The 17,160-nt window shown below is 39.0% G+C and overlaps 1 protein-coding gene across 2 annotated transcripts in view; it reads right to left on the bottom strand.

The window, feature by feature from the left end:
* Positions 1–16,908, bottom strand: part of BMPR1A (bone morphogenetic protein receptor type 1A) — a 37,195-nt gene extending 20,287 nt beyond the window's left edge. For both annotated transcript variants that reach the window (XR_001865892.1, XM_017746306.1), the window contains exons 1-2: positions 16,787–16,908; positions 1,576–1,783 (exon numbers count right to left, since the gene is read on the bottom strand). Coding sequence is in view for 1 of the 2 variants with exons in the window: in XM_017746306.1 (XP_017601795.1) it covers positions 1,576–1,642 (67 nt within the window). In the remaining variant the exon portion in view is untranslated. The remainder of the gene's footprint in view (positions 1–1,575; positions 1,784–16,786) is intronic.
* Between the last annotated feature and the right edge of the window lie 252 nt (positions 16,909–17,160).

The raw sequence follows: 17,160 nt of genomic DNA, 5'->3' as shown, positions 1-17,160 counted from the left end.
CAGCTGCTACTGCCTATGAGTAAAATGATAAATGGTGACTAATGCAAAGGGGTAACCATGACTTCAGCAAAAAGAACAAAGCACATCACTCTTCAAGGGAACAAGGGGAGAAGCTGGTCTCTTCTGCAAGAAGCAGCCAAACTACTTGAACACAAGGAGAACAAGGTCCACTGCAGAACACTACGTCAGAGTATTTTAGAGCAGAAGAGACCTCTGGGAGTCACCTGGTACCACCACTCGGTCAAAGCAGGACCAACTTCTATGTTAGACCAGGCTGTTCAGTCATTGCAGTGAAGTTCTGGCTTTTTAAGGGTGGATATTGCACAACCTCCCCAGGCAGCCTGTTCTAATACTTAACATTCAGTGAAAATTTCCTTCTTAATTTCTCAATGACATTTCCTTTACTTTGATTTATTCCCATTACCAATCTAAGCACCTTACAGCAATCTGCAAATATTTGTAAATCTACTACAGACTTCAACTATACCCAAAACTAGGCTATTACTAAACTGTGCTTGATACACATGGATGTATCAAGCACAGTCTTGAAAGAGACAGCTCTGCTACATCCTTTAATCTAATATTGCAGATTAACACCAGAAACAGAACAAAAAGATCAGCATTTGGGTACTTACCAGGCTTCCTCCTCTCCCCACTTCAACAGGTTCATTGAATTGCTATTCTTGAAAGTAAATATCTCACATAATATTTCAAAATCAAGCACTAAGCAGTAACTGATCTAAGCATGGAATAAGAATGTATATTTGACTTTTATATTCAAGTATTTAGATGGCAGTACCAAATTAGTTTTCTCTATTTTCCTGAAAATACCTGGAAAGCTCTGTGTACTTAAGCACATGAGGAGTGCACAGCTGGGAGAACAAATACTCTTACACAGAGACCAACTAGGCATGTACGTGCCTGCTGGACATGCAGGGCACTGCTGCATATTTTTTTTTCAATTCAACCCAATTTGACAGAGGAGCTAAAGCTCTAATGATAACTGGATTTCCAGAAGTTTTTGATAATTGGTGTCTGGAAAGACAACAGACATACAAATGAGTATCTTCACTAACTGAAAACGAGGGTATTTGTGAATGTTCCATAGCCTCACCTTGGCCCATCAAGATGGCACAACAAGTTAATTTAGATTAGTTATACCATACTGCCTCGGGCTGCTGGGAGCATCAGAAGGTGTGGGGAACTGCACACTGCAAGTTCTTCAGTGGGTCAAGTTTAAAGAGATCAAATATTCACACATATATGGAACTGAAATACAGAAGGTCAAACCTTCACTTCTGCTGCTCATCCAACTTGCTCCATGGTGTACTACACATTTTTGGTATTGTTTCTATTTAAGTATTTGCTATAATAGACCTAATCTATACTACAATGAATGACCACTAGAATGTCCTTCTTTTTAGGGAACCATCCATATGGCACATCAGGCCAGTAAAGTCACCTGCCTGCAAAAGAAACTCCAAAAGAAAAAAAATCCTACTTCAACCATTGGAGAACACACAACTCTTGTTACAAATCAAAAAGATAAACTTATTTCAACTAGTACATATTTACCTTGAACATGGAGAATGATAAGCAGATAGGCTCCAAGCAATTGCTCATGAACTCTCAATCGAGTCATTGTTCACTTTTAATCCTTCCTGTGTAGGGCACCCAGCCCTTCTGCTTGACAAGTGCTAAGCTCAGTCTGTTCAGTGAAGCCTAATACAATATTTGGTGCTTGGCTGCAAAGATGTTTCTGTAGCTTTTCCACCTTTGTTTCCTGAAAGATACAATAAAACAAAGTGTTAAAAAACTTCATGTATTTGAGAAACAAGAAAAAACCCTCAAGATGGTCATCATGCTGAGCATGACCAACAAACCCAACAAAAAACCCCCATGTGTTTATTAACATTAGTAACTGAAAACATTAGCCATGTTTACTATCTATCTGAAGAGCAGGGTTCTTCTGAAATACACACTTTTGGTAACAACCCACAGGGATGTTTTCGCATTCCTATAAAAAAATATTAGGTCTGTCAACTCACTGGTCACAGCCGTGTAATTTTAGACTTGCATATAGCTATTAGACATAATATTCAACCAGGTTGACCTGTTTGAAAACTATTTTCTTTACAGAAATGAAAACGTCTTTAAATTATTTTTTATAAAAATTAAATTATGGGTGACTTCCCATAATACTGTGGGGAGAAACAGCAACACCATGTTAGGCCACCTGTTGAAAACTGCTGGTAGAGAAACTTCGTTGCAAAAAAACCCCAGCCTCTCTGCTGGATGAAAACCAAATTTGTATTAAATTTAACAGTTAGTTTTGTTTCCTAATATACGTATCTCGTTACTTTTGTCTCTTAGAAGAGTACTGCATCTTTAAAACAAAAACAACAACAAAAAAGACAACATTAACTGCAATTCAAAATCGTGACATCCTGGATTCCCAAGCTGTGTGCAAATTAATTCCTCCTGAAAAATTACACTACCATATGCACATGCCATTTGCTCCACAAATATAATTCTACTCGTGCAGCATGGGTGAACACAAAGCTAAGACAGCCAAACAGAGTAAGAAGTCACTTTTTCAGACTGCAATAGTTGTGGTCATGTTCTGCTTACAGAACTTTTCAATGGTGATGCACAAGGGAAGCGTAATTGGGCCTCAAAGGACTAAGACACAGCTTGAACACCTAAATAGTTACTTGCAACAAAAGCAAAGCTGCACAAAGATGAACAGAGCACTGATTTTGCCTCTCCTTGGCCTCATTTCGGTAGGGTTGACCCCCCTGACCCCTGTCAGCCTGGCGCTGCTCATGAATGCCAGAAGGGGCGTTCGCTCGGGGATGGGCAGCAATTACTGTTGGTGGCCGCTTCCAGCATCAATAACTCAATCTGTCTGTCGGCGAGACCCAAGAACTTTTCATTTTAATGAGTCTTCGGAGGCATTTAACATGGAGGCAAATTAGCGGCTGAGCCGGGAGGTGTCCGTCACTTCCAATTCCGGCGGGCGCGGCGCACCGCCCCGACCCCTGGCCTACTTTTCACACTTCTCTGACTTCTCCCCAATGCAGCCACAAAGAGGGAGCCGGGCGCCCCCAGCACCACGGCAGCCCTTGCCAAGATTACTGCCAGGTTGTGGTGGGATGGACTCGGAATCGCGCGCTGCGCAAACGTCTGGAGCACCAGGAACTTCAAAGTAAACTTCCTGGCCAGGCAGAGGGAAAAGAGATGTGACAGCAAAAATATTCACTCTTTGGTGTTCCCTATGCACAAGACACAGCACCAATTCTGACAGCTAACAAGGAACGTCCTTCTAGCTGTAAACCACCAGTCCAGCAACGTAAGTCTGTAAGCATTACTGCTTTATTCTGTGTTTCAATGGCAATAAACTCCCAATTCTCAATAACACATGTGGAAGCTGAAAACTGCCAACAGCTTTATGTAGCAATAACAACAAAGCCTTTATTTACAGCATTCTATCAAGAAAAAACAAATCTCAGTAATAGTCTGTTTAAAGTATTTTAAAAAATAATTTCTGTCTTGTCTATGCAAGTTTCAGGAAAGAATATATATTTGCACTCTTGTACACTGCAAAAGTAGGAGTGTTTCAAACTTTCAGAGAATTGGTGATCTCGCCCCCCAGTTCACCAGAGGGCACACTGGCACAGGAACATGTATTTGCCACTGTACCACAAAGCATGTTACCCAAAAAATCAAGAAAAAATGGGGAAAGTAGACCATTTAAATGCAACTCACTCCAATATCATGGTGCTTTTTTGTTCAGTGATACAATCTAAGGTAGTTCCCAGAAATGCTGTCCAAGCCTATTCAAAAAATAATGCTCTCCACCAGTATTTTGTACCTCAATCTTCCTTCCAGTAATATTTCACATTTCACAGATATATATATAATATCATATATAAAACCAAGTAATCCTCAATCTTCCTTCCAGTAATATTTCACATTTCGCAGACATATATATAATATCATATATAAAACCAAGTAAGAAAAATCAGAGAGAACAAATTCTAATTCCCCATTTTAAAACAAGAAATACCTTTCCAGACTCCCATTAAAGAGGAAGACTAGCAGCCCTGGCTAAGGCACAAAACTGAGAGAGCAACAGCTGGAATTTCTCCAAAACCTGCCTGATATAACAGTGCAGAATGACACAACTAAATACCTACTTCGAATATATTAAAGCACCAATTAACACCTGCAATGCTACTCTGCCAACAGAATGATGCTGAAGAGATTCAAACCCATAAGCCAATCAGTTGATTTTGAAGTTCTCAATCTCTTTTCTACTGTAGCCACGAAGAAGTGTTCAACTATAATCCACTAAAAAGTAATTTATTCATCAATTGTAACACCTGATTTTTCTGCACTGTATTTTATTATCCTTCCCAATAGCAGTTTACTGAAGAAAATGCTTTTATTGTTAAAACTGTGGGGTTTTTTTCTGAACTGGAACTCAGCAGTGAATTCATGGCACTACCACAGCAGTCCAGCCCTGTGTTCTGCTTTACTCCAAATATATGAAGCCGGAGTGTGCAAGATCTGTCATATGGTCCAAACCAACTCTGAAAGCATGGAATTAAGTGGTAACTGTTCTTTAGATGTGGCTATGTAATATTTTTAACAGCATGATCCCCAAATCAAGTGAGCTGCACCGCTCCAAATTTCAGTAAAGAATGATAGTGCTGAATGTAACAACAAAGACAGTATTGTAAAGGGGAAACACATGAAAAAATGTCAATCTTAGACTTCACAAGAATTAGAACGTACAATCCATTTCAACAGACAAGATACTTCGAACCATTTGCAGCAGTACATGTAACACCAAGTTAATGTATTTAAACAAAACTAAACATATTAAATGGTTCTCTGATGTGTAACTGGGGCAAGAAGCAACTTAGGCAACTGTAAGTATATTACCTCAATCATAGGTACAGTTTTGAACAGGACTTTGAGATGGAACAGAATGCCAGAGATAAACTGGACTGTCAGTCTAAGTCAGTGTGCAACAACAACTTTCTTGTAAGATTATAAAAAAACCTGATATGGTGCCACAAAGAAAATTACTCATTTGGATGAAGAAAAGAGGGATTATAAGAACAGCAAAGAATTCACTACAGGGCAGACAAGTAGTTTCAAGAACAGAGATTAGTAGTCTAGTTCAAATGGCATTTGAGGACCTTGATTCTTGATTCAGCTTGACTGAAGAATACTCACCCTTTTCATTAATGAAGTAGGCACAGAAAGCAAGACTTTAAAAGAATTTGCTGACAAACACAAATTGTCAGTTCAGCTGAGTGTTGTTTTTATGCAGGAAAATTTGCATCACATGAAAAACTGAAGAAATGGAATGAAGTACAACAGCATGAAATTGGGAATGTCACGCATATGGGTAACTGAGGAATTTCTGCTTCACACAGACTAGAAGCTCACACGTAAGAGATAGCTATGTCCAAGAACTCAAGGACACCAACTGATTACAGAACATCAGACACATCCGTGTGACATTGCTGGGAGAAAGACACAAACACAACTCCAGTATTTCCTAGGGAAATTTCCCAGGGAAAACAGTAAGGCATGAATAGCACAGAGACAATATGACTGATAAATTCAACATTGGTATCTCAAGGAAAGAAAGACATTTGGAGATGAAAAGAAAGGAAAATAATACAATTAAGACAGTTAAAATTGATGGACAGATAACTACATTTTGACAATATAACAGGAATAAACACAAGGAAAGACAGACAGCTATTCAACTTTAAGAAAATTACTGGTTCAACAACTAGGTATGGATTAGCCATTAAAATTCTTTAGATCAGAAATGAGAAGACAATTTCTAACCACTGGTTAGAAGGTTGTAGGGCAGATTTTCAGACTAAATAGAGTCCAAAAACCTAAATCAGTCTTTAGTTTACAAAGGCCACCATCTCATGTAGCTACAGCTGTCAGGAAGGGAACAGACTTATCTGGGACTATATTTTATCACTCTTAATACAAAAAGAACTGTAGCTAGCTTTAGTTTATCCAAAGTCAAACACTCAAATTTAACCAAGCCCCTAACAAGAAGAAAGTTTCAGATTGTGTACTGTGTAATTCTGTCAAATACTTGTACAAGCCTACTTTTTAAATGTGTTTCTATTATTCCATTGCAAGGTGTGGTTACACAAATTGTAGTAAAGTGTCACAGTGAAACACTCGAACTACCTATGCTTGAATGCTATCAAATATGTTAAATTTAAAAGCACGGTAAATCCACCCCCAAAATCTGTCAAGAAATCCTACAGCTGATGGAGAAGACTGCTGGCTATTGCAAGCCAGCTGGCTGCATGGCCACCAACAAAAACAACTTCACGTAAGGTCCTATTTTTTTCGGCACTAATCTGTTCAAGCTCACAGAAATAATTCCCTGGAACTGTGGATTGTGTAACAATTGTTTAAAACTGTTCCTGATTGCATAAATTTAAAAGCCAATAAAGTGTGTAAATGATACAAATGTTTCTTCTCCCTCTACAAACTGAAGTGAAATCTGAAATGCTAAATGAAGCACATTTGTGTGTATTATACACTTCTCAAAAGACTGAAATGAAAAATTAAATCTTAATCCTCAGTGCATATAGAACTATGTGTTCAGAACACATGCACTGCAACACATTTGTTCATTCAAAAAACACAAGATCCTAATAACTGGGTTTTTTTGCAGCAGGGGAGCTCATGGTCTTAACAAAAAGGCCTTTTTATTTGTGACCAGTGGGAAAAGCCACCAAAATCCACCTTGGATAGTCAAACAGGTATCTCCTGAAAGCAAGATCTCCCACTGCTGGCAAATATCAAACGTGTGTACATCACAGCAAAATGTAGAAGCCAAAGTACTAAACTATGATATATCTGTCTGCTTCATAAACAAAGTTGTTAACCGTGAAGAAATTAAAGCCTAGCTGCTTTTTACCATGCCTGGCACCATTAGGTAATTGGGGACGCCATTCATTGGACTCCTGAATGCCCATCTTACTGTTACTCTGGCATCCAATTAACTAACTGCTACAAAGTTTCTTCAATTAAATTAACACTAATGAAATTCAGCAAAATTGTTTTCCCAGTACATCAGGTATTCAGACATATCCTAATGTGTTACAAACATGACACATTCTCTTATTTGAACATATTCAGAGAAAATTTCACTACACCATTTTTATTCACCTTGACCCATTTCCCTTTTTTCTCAACTCCTTCACTTTAGTGATTAGCTGGCTTAGAGCTTTTGCCCTTAAGCCAATTGGCAAATGGACACTCATGCTCTTTCTACCATAAATGACATCAACTTCTGCTATTCTACCCAGAAGCTATCCTTCCTACATGTTTTTATAATCTATTTATCATTTTCGTTAGTTTCTTACTGTCATACCAGTCAACGTGAACAAGGAGAAAAGTCTCCACATGTAATACATACCATCTCTAAATTTAATAAATCCAAATGGGAAATCATAAACCTTTTAGATCCCATTCACAAGAAAGTTACTTACTTTTGTTCACCGAACACAAGCAGCAAGGAAAAAATCACCGAAATTGTTATAAATTTTACCTGTCACTATTAAAAATATTACGGTCATACTATACTGCTTCCAAGACTCATCACACATTTTGGCTTTGAGTTTCAATAATTTGACACAAATAATATATGTGGGCTGAGGAAAGGAAAAAGCTGGGCCTCAATCCTGAATATACATTTGCTCACTTTTTTAGAGCGGAAAAAGGACCCAAAAATCAGTGTGTCAGTGCCTTCAAAATTACAAAAGCTTTCATAGAAAGAGTTTATAACGTGCAACATCCCTTTCAGCACTATAAGGACTAATGAATGTTTTCACAAATTTTTTCATAATTTAAGGACAGTTATTTATTAATCTATGTATAAAAAAATCCCCAGATCAAAAAATTGACACGGCAAGCATTTATTTTACTTAGCCCCCGTGATCTTGGCTGCCTTCAGCTATACCTATAACCTCTGCCCAATATAGAGGAAGAAATTCACAACTTCTTTATGTCTCCAAAATGAAGGTGATTATGCAAATTATGGAACTCACGAAGAAGAGTTCTGCAGAAACTGGGTTTTTGTGTGGTGCTTGAAGAGCACATTTTCCATTTCACGATGTCTAAGGAAAACAGCCTGTATTTTTGGTGACGGGCTTTCATCAATAACAAAGCAAGCTGGACAAACCGCTGCTTTCTGCCTGTGTCAGTGACACAGGTTTCTCCCAGAAGAGGAGCGAGGGACAGGAACCAAGGCACCTCCCCGCCATCCTCAGGCCGGCCCGCGGCTCCGGCTCCCGGCGCGCTTCCCAGTCCGACCACTTCGCCCACAGGAGGGTGGTGTAAGCTCATTTCCCAGGAGGGGCACGTTGCTAAAGCCTACCTCTCTCACGCACAACATTTAGAAAATAGAAAATTGCTATTTAAAGGACACATCACTTGAATTTTAATTTTTGGTACAAAGGAGAAAACAGCAGCAACAAAGCCGAGACAACTCAATACGGGGTCTGAGGGTTGCTTTCTTTCACATGGAAAAAAAACAAGACTACTTCTCTCCCTCTTCCCCTCGCCTCTTCCAGGCTTAACTCTTGTTTTCTAGGTAGTAAGGTTTTTCCAAGTGCGCTGGCCAGCCGCCAGCTCCATAAAGCGAGCGGGAGGCGCTCCCCCCGCGGCCCCTCCCGGCAGCCCAAGGCGCCCGGCCTGACATGCTTTTCAAGGCGTGCTAGACTGCAGCGCAGACTTTCTGGCTCCACTTCCATTGTTTGCACGGCTGCTTTGCTCCTTATCCAGAGCCTGGATTAGCATAAGAATACTGTCTTCCCCCTCTGCAAGCCAGCTCCCCTCTAGAAGACCTCCACCCCTTAAGAATAAACATAGGGTTGGGTTTCTTTTTTTTTTATTTTTATTTTTTATTTTTCTCTTTAAATCCCCTTTTTCTATTCAGGACTTGTAGAAAACAATAAAATAAATAAAACGCTAAACAAGCGAGGCTGACAAGGCTCAGAAAAGCCCGATTGCATAGATTAGTAATTACCAAGGTCAAAAGAGTCAACCTGATAATGCACAGAGCCCTCACTCCTCACACTCACGTTGTGGACATGAAAGTTATTAATGGATATGCTTTCCATACAGAGCTGAAAATAAATAAATTTAGGAAGGAGCAACAGAAAGGAGCTTTTAAGTCCCCCTTCCTTTTAATTTACACCTGGAAGATGGAGTTTCAAATTACTGAAAACAGACCGGAAACAACATTTATGAAGACAACTCTGCCAAAAATACAAACAAACCCCTCCAAACTGCAAGTGGTGATGCCTTACACAGGGGAATCTGCCTACTGACACATCTGCAAACTCTTTCCTTCTGGTATGCGACAAAGGGACTATGGTGTCCCTTTTGGAGCAAGTGACATGTGATCTAGTATTAAAAAAGGCTGACAGAAGAGCATTTCACAAGAAGCGGACTGCTTGCCCTCACAACACTTCAAACTGTCAACATGGGCATATTTTTTTGTTCTGCTACACAGAAGGTAACAGCTGTCCAAGTGAATTCATACGTTGTTTCATGAACAAGATAAAAACATACTTGCAAATATTACTTCATAAGCAAGCAACGTAATTTTTAAATCATCAAATTCAGCACTCCCCACTGCAATGGGTGAGAGATGAGCTTTCTTTGACAGCATTTGCTCGATACATACAAACAGCAGAGACAAGACTGGCAAGTTAAACATCATGAAGATTTGCTAATACAAAACGCTGCTTGGCAAGGTAAGCCTTAATCCTCATTTTCCTCACCTGCTTCCCATGCCCACAGAGGCACTGTACTCTGCTGAGAGGAGAAACTCCCTGTCTAGCTGTTCCCACAAATCACTGTAAATAACACACAGATATCCTCAAAGGAGTGGTCTCCACCAGTCTTCCAAAGAGGCATTTTAATAGCTGGATAGGACAAATAAATGAAATAGTAGGTGCTGCTCCTTTATGATCCTCTAAGACTGCTGTGGCAGGGGAAGTTATATTTTAAGTGTTCTTACTACAGAAACAAAAAGTTTGTTCTTTGTATAAGTTATATTACCCTTATAACTTAAAATTTCAACCTCTCTTTTTCTTTGGAATTTTAATGAATAGTTGACTAGCTTTTGTCATCTGCAAGCCGTCACTTCACCCTAGAGCGTTGGGATATTTTCAGGACATTACAAGGTCCAGGCACAAAACATGAGGAGGTTACTACCTTCACAGCAAGGGCAAAAGAGCTGAGCAAGTATTATAAGTGGCAAGTTTAGAACAGCCTAAACTAGAATCATTCATTATCTTACATAGAACCTGCAAAGTGTTCAGATATTCTTCGTATCAGAGTGATAAATGCTTATGTGTAAAGCATGACATGCTCACCTACGGAGTTATCTCACAGATAATGGATATACTGAACTAAATTGCTATATTAAGAAAGTGCTTACACAGGACAAATAATGTAAAATTAATTATATGCTGCATTCAGCATCTATTTTCATCTGTAACATTTAATTTCAATGTGACATATATGAGAAAGTATTATTGCTCTGGGAAAAATTTCCAGGACTCTACATTGTATGTGTCTGAGTGTTATCTTACCCTGTTAGTGTTCTGCAAGTCTTGCTGAGATGAAAACAGATTTTAATGCAAACTTAAGTTAAACTCTAAGGGCACTGTAGATCTGCTTAGTTAACTACAGAAACAACATGGCATGCACATGCACACACACAACTACTCCTCTTAAGTTTGAACAATGTACTTTCATCAAATGTAGCTTCAAAGACATTGCCAAATCCAAACACAGTAACCTTTCAATAGGTAGACAGAAACAGAGTTCAAAGGTAATGTTTACTTCAACAGTTATAATCCTCTGTTTCCCTGCACTGAAGTGCTAAAGCAATACTGTTAATTTTTTTTTCCACACGAAATTTAAAAACAAACATAAGCTTTCTGGTCATGAGATTAATGAGATTAAAAATCTCCCATTCACATTCAAGCAACTATACCAGTTCTTCTCTCAGTGCAAAAAGGTTATTTTAAACACACTACAAAACATTTTTCAACAACTGTTGCACTGTAGAACTCAGCACAGCAGAACATCAACATGTAGAGTAGAAGCTTGATTTGGTTCGGTTTTAGATTAAATGAAATTCACATTCGACTAATAAAATCTGTAGATTTTTTTTCATTCAAATTTTTGCTTTTCTCTCCATACTGTAAGAAAGCAACTGGACTAAGACCTAAAGAAACTAAAAAGGTATAGAGATTATATGATATATTCCTTCTATGAATTTCACTTGGTTTCCTACATTTCTCTTTGACCATCATGGTGTACAACTTAAATTGCCCATACTCAGTATTACAGGAATGACTCGGACACTATTTTTTACTGCAAACATTTCCCCCCACTCTCCCATCATCCTTAAACTTGAAGGTTATCTCCTCTGATGTCTCAACAGTTCCTTAAGCTAAAAATCTTAAAAGTAAAATTATCTTCCTCCTAAGTCATCTCTTCATTAACTTTGGCAATTCAGTTATTCCCCAGTCATTCAAGATCACATCCTGAAAACTCTCTCATTCTGCCTTTTCTTATGTTACTTCTGTCAAGGCTGTTACTCCATCTAGGGGTGATTTATTCCTTCCAGATCTTCACTATCAAAACCTTTCTTTCAGGATTCTTTAGCTTACAGGAATCACCTCTAATAGGATGGAATTAAGGCTGATTCAAATTAAATCTGTGAAGGAAAAACTGAGGTTACAGGAAAACCACAGATTCCATAATGGGAAGCAATTTTTGTTGCTAGTTAAAGAGAATTCAGAATTATTTCTGGCAGAGAGAAAGGGAACAAAAAAGACATCATTATTGAACCTTCTCTATCAAGCACTATGTAGTATCTTGTAATCCTCTACCACATCCTAAGTATTTTTCCATTTCCCTTTTTCCTCTGAGATTTTTCACACGGTTAAGAACTGTACTGAAACCAAACCAGCGGATGAAAGACTGCAGTAATCTACTGGGTCTGTGTGCCCAGGTTTTGGTAGCAGGGGGCTAAAAATGCCAGCTGGCTCCAGGATGGATCTGCTGCTGGCCAAGGCCGAGCCTGTCAGGAATGACAATAATGCCTCTGAGATAACATACTCAAGAATGAAAAAAAAGTTATTGCACAGATGTTCCTGTGGCCAGGGAAGAGAGGAGTGAGAACATGTCAGAGAAACAACCCTGCAGACACCAAGGTCAGTGCAGGAGGAGGGGCAGGAGGTGCTCCAGGAGCCAGAGCAGATGCCCCTGCAGCCCCTGGTGTGGCCATGGTGAGGCAGCTGTGCCCCTGCAGCCCATGGAGGTCCCACGGGGATGCAGAGAGATCCACCTGCAGCCCATGGAGGAGCCCACGCCAGAGCAGGTGGATGCCTGAGAGGAGTCTGTGAACCCACCAGAAACCTGTGCTGGAGCAGGGTCCTGGCAGGGACCTACACACTGCACATTTCCTGGTAGGACTTGAGACCCTCTGGGGGGCCCCCATGGGAGCAGCCTGTGCCTGAAGGACTGCACCCCACGGAAGAGTGACCCACCCTGCAGCAGTCTGTGGAGCAGGGAAAGAACTCTCCTCCCTGAGCAGCAGCTTTTTTTTTTATGAACTGACCACAAGCCCCATTCCCCATCTCCCTGCACTGCTGGGGAAGGGAGGTAGGGCCCAGGAAGGAGGGAGGAGTGGGAAGAAGGCGTTTTTAAGATTTTGCTTCTTATTATCCTGCTCTGATTTTGTTAGTAAGACATTCAATTATTATCCCCAAATTGAGTCTGTTTTGCCCATGATGGCAATCAGTGAGTGATCTCTCCTGGTCCTTATCTCAACCCATGGAGAGGGGAGTGATAGAGTGGCTTTGGTGGGTGCCTGTGCAAATTTTAAAGACCAATAGAGCAAACTTTTTTCCCCCTTCCCCATTAAAAAAGTCTTATTAATTCAGAGATTGGTGATATCACCAAACATGAAATTTACTGAGGGGAGGGGAAACCAAGTAGATTGCGAGTGTACATCTCCAAATTCCAAAACAACTCAAAGTGCACAGAACTTTAAGACACCTGTATAAATATCCCTCTTCTCATACACTGCCATCTCAAAGACTTCAGGGACTCTCCTCTGCACAGGCAGACCCCTTATCACTTCACTTTCATCCCACTGAAAGCATAGGACTGAACTGTTTCTGTAAAAAACTTTCATGTGCTTTACCTGCCAACTGAAACAAATAATTGGTTTTCAAACACCAGCAACTTGAACGAGCATGTTTGAACAGGAACAGGAATTTCAGATCTTAGAACAACAAAATGTGCTTGGAGCATGGTGAAGTGTAGCCATTTGGGAACCCCTCTGCACATCCTCATTATGGAAATTCTCCTAACAGATGTGACTACTGACCCCTCTGGCATTACTCTACCAGATTCAGATTTTTACTCAAGATCCTGAAATTCCTGTACTGTGCTGTAAACTCAAAACACACAAATTTTAAGGACATGATAAAAATATCCTTTCTTTACATAGACTTGGCTATGGCACACAGTCAATTTTTTTAAAGGACAGTGCCTATATCTGGTTTAGAAATAAGAAAATCAGCATGTTTCTATCACAGTGTCTTTATAAACATTAAGGATATTATATAAAGACCCTTATCTAAATCAGTCTTAGATTTTGGCAAGCTAACAAGTAACTGCTTATTATTTTAATAATTAGTATTTTAAAACACATTTGAAATGGACCCCTAGATTTATTTTAATTCAATTCTGTATCAACTGCAATACTTTAGAAACACTTCACCTAACATCTCATGAAACTTACTGTACCTTCACAACCTTAGAACCTCCGGGGAAGGACATTCTTGACTTTTCAACCTAGTTTAGAGGAACTTACTCCATAACTGACTACTTAGGACTGCTTCAAAATAGTACCATCAGAAACAAACATTTATCTGCTTCATTTTGGCTCAAGGGAAAAAAAAGGAAAGAAAACAATTCTTGAAAGCAAAATTAATCCCTCTATTAATGTTTCATTGAAACCCACATTTTACCATTCCTAATCTAAACGCTAAATAGAAAAATAAGCAAAAAAGGAAATCTGGTGTGTTTTTAATTACATATTCATGTTACAATAATCTGGTTGGAAAATACATTCCTATCAATACAAACATCTTCAGACTGTACTGCAAACGCATTCCTTGAATGCTTTTCTCACTGTAAGATCTTAAATTGTTCTCTGTCCTACCCCAGAAAATTCCAATCCTCAGATACAGAAATAACATACAAAATTTAGCTTCCTTTTCCTACACAGGAACTTGTCTAGATTTCTTTCAAATCTGTTGCCCATGACACTTTCAACAGGAGCTTCTGAGCCAAACAAAGCCAACATAAAAATGAAGGGATTCTCAGCAGCTTACTCTGACCTTGCTGAGCCTGAGAGTCTTGGCTAGCAACAGGAAGGCTCTTGTTTTGTGTGGTCTGAGATCAAGATGGTGAGACTACTGGAACAACATGGGGTAAGCCAGGGGCAACAGGAGTAAGGAAAGTCCTGTTAGGAGGACAGCGCAGAAGAGAGCAGCTCCAGAGTGGAACCACTGGCACTTCCTGTTTTCATCAACTGATTCACAAGATGACACGGACTTCTGTTTACTCCACTCCTGGAAAATGCTTTGAGCACACTGACCTGCATTTCCCATTTGTGGTTTGAGCCTCAAGTGGTTCAGCCTGTTTGTTACGGAATTAACTCCTAGCAAATAGTTTGCCACCAAGGAAATTCAATGGCAGCTAACCCAACCTTACAAAATAATTGTTTCCTAATAGAACAGAGAGGATCTTAGGCAGTCTTGATGATTAATAAGAAAATCACTGCAGGAATACCATCTCATCACTGGCACCCTTCATTCTGAAGCACCTGGTATCTATTTCTGGCTGCTGAATGAACAAGCTCCATAAGAACAGAAGATGGTACTACCACTACTGGTTTGGAGGACACAAAGATGACAACTCTATGGACAGTAGAAGCTGAAAAGCAGGAAATTATTCCTAAACTATCAACAAAAGTTATTGGTTCAGTGGTTGTATGTTAGAGGTCTTCAATGTCCTCCTAACTCATGCCTTGCTGCAGGCAAGCCAAACTAAGGGAGTATTTGACATTTTAATGGGTGGTGCTGAGAAGTCATCCAAGTCCAGTTTTCAACATCCCAAAGAAAACAAAGTAATCATACAACCAAAATCTTTCTATTAAATGAAGACACAACACTATATGGGACACCAGTTGAAGAAGGGAATTGAGCACACATAACCCTACTGATGACGTGTAATATACTAATCTGAATTTCTCCAGTTGCATTGCACTAGAAATGCCTGCATAAATTCACAGGTGTATTAAATTTAAATTAAATTAAAAGACAGACCTATTTACCCTAATAAATAAGATGTAAGAAAATTTTACAGTGTATCACAAAATAGAGCAGAATTAGCAAAAGTACAATGAAGGGTTGTATTACAGAGATTCCATATTAAAGAAAGATAAAATAAACCATCTTGAGAACTGTCAGACATTTGATACTCTTCATGGAACCCTAAATTGGAAGGGACAACCAAAGAAATTTAATCCCAATTTCTCTCTGTAAACCAACGAGGAACTAACAAATAAACCATCAGTTTTAGATGCAAACAAAAGACACCTTTAGTATACAATAAATATTTAAAACTAAAACACTCATTTTTACTGGTTCTTGTGGATGTTCCGAACTCATAAATGGGCTCAAAGACATACCTGAAAGCAGGTCAGGCAATGAAATACAATACTGCTGATATCTCACTCAGGAAGCACATAAAATGTCTGATCAACACCTGGGCAAATATACCCTGTTTCACATCTGGTATTTATAGTATTTCCCTCTTTTGGCCTTCATGATCAAATTTTTTCTTTTGTCTTTTTCCCTTGCTATTGAAATTCAGGTATAAAAGGTATGAAAACAAGAGGCAGTACATAGGAGCAGGAATAATTAGCACAAGGACTTGCTTTTATTTGGTTCTGATAAGCACCACTCTTCTTGCTTGTGTGCTTGTTGACTCAGAAGCCCATAATCCCTAGTAAACAAAGAACAAACTGTGTGAAGATAGAGGAATTTTGTGGTGGAGTGGTGTTGCCATTTCATTTTTTGCTGGATCAGCTATTTACATACAGGGAAAGCATAAAACAACCTCCCTCCCTCAACTGCTGCTAATACTACTCCTCTTTAAGAGACTATAAGGCAGAAAAAGTAACTTGTGAAGGTGGTTGGGTGCGTGTGTTTTGTGTTTCTCTTTTTAAAACAGTATTGTGTCCAGAATTTTCAGCCCAACTACTTATGCTGATGCCCTGCTTTTGCCCAGTCATATCAGCAAAATAATAAACTAAACTAATAGTCAACTAAAGCATTAGTAAGCAGATTCTACCAAATAAAATTTGTCTGGCACCGTAACTTTTTCCAATGTGCCTTTGTACAACAGATGTCTCTGTAGTTGATGCTGATTTGTCTTTTGTCATAACTGAAACATGGACAGAGATTGGATCAAACAGCTGTTTCAGTATGGTATTAAAGACTGTCACTAGCATAAAAAAACATGGCTCAGAAATTTTTTCTAAGATATGGTGGCTGCTTATCATACACTTTTTATCCCTGAAATACTTGAAATAAAATTTTGCAAGCATTAACCTTACCTCCAAATTAGGAAACTGAATGAAACTGTATTGTACTTCAAGCTTCCTCCAGACTGTTTTCATCTGTACTTCCACTTCATTAGTTCAAAGGTGGTATTATAGAAATGCATATTTCTGTTGATCTGCAAAACACAAAGAGGATTTGATTAAAGAGATAGCTGAAGAAACTGTGTTGATGGCTTATGGTCTAGAATATGAACTGTACGCTGCAGATACTTGCATCTGGAATTACAGAAACCAGAAGGAAACTTCTTAAGAGTCATGCATATCCAATAGCTGCACACTTGCAGCATATTTGTAAAACACTGACACAAAAAAGAATTTAAAAATAATTTTATCATTAATTGCTCATATGAAAAATGAGCCAACAAAAA

This window comes from Corvus brachyrhynchos, unplaced genomic scaffold, assembly GCF_000691975.1.
Source record: "Corvus brachyrhynchos isolate BGI_N302 unplaced genomic scaffold, ASM69197v1 scaffold279, whole genome shotgun sequence".
Taxonomy (NCBI): Eukaryota; Metazoa; Chordata; class Aves; order Passeriformes; family Corvidae; genus Corvus; species Corvus brachyrhynchos.
The sequence above is the reverse complement of the archived record's forward strand: the minus strand, read 5'-3'. Positions and strand labels throughout refer to the sequence as shown.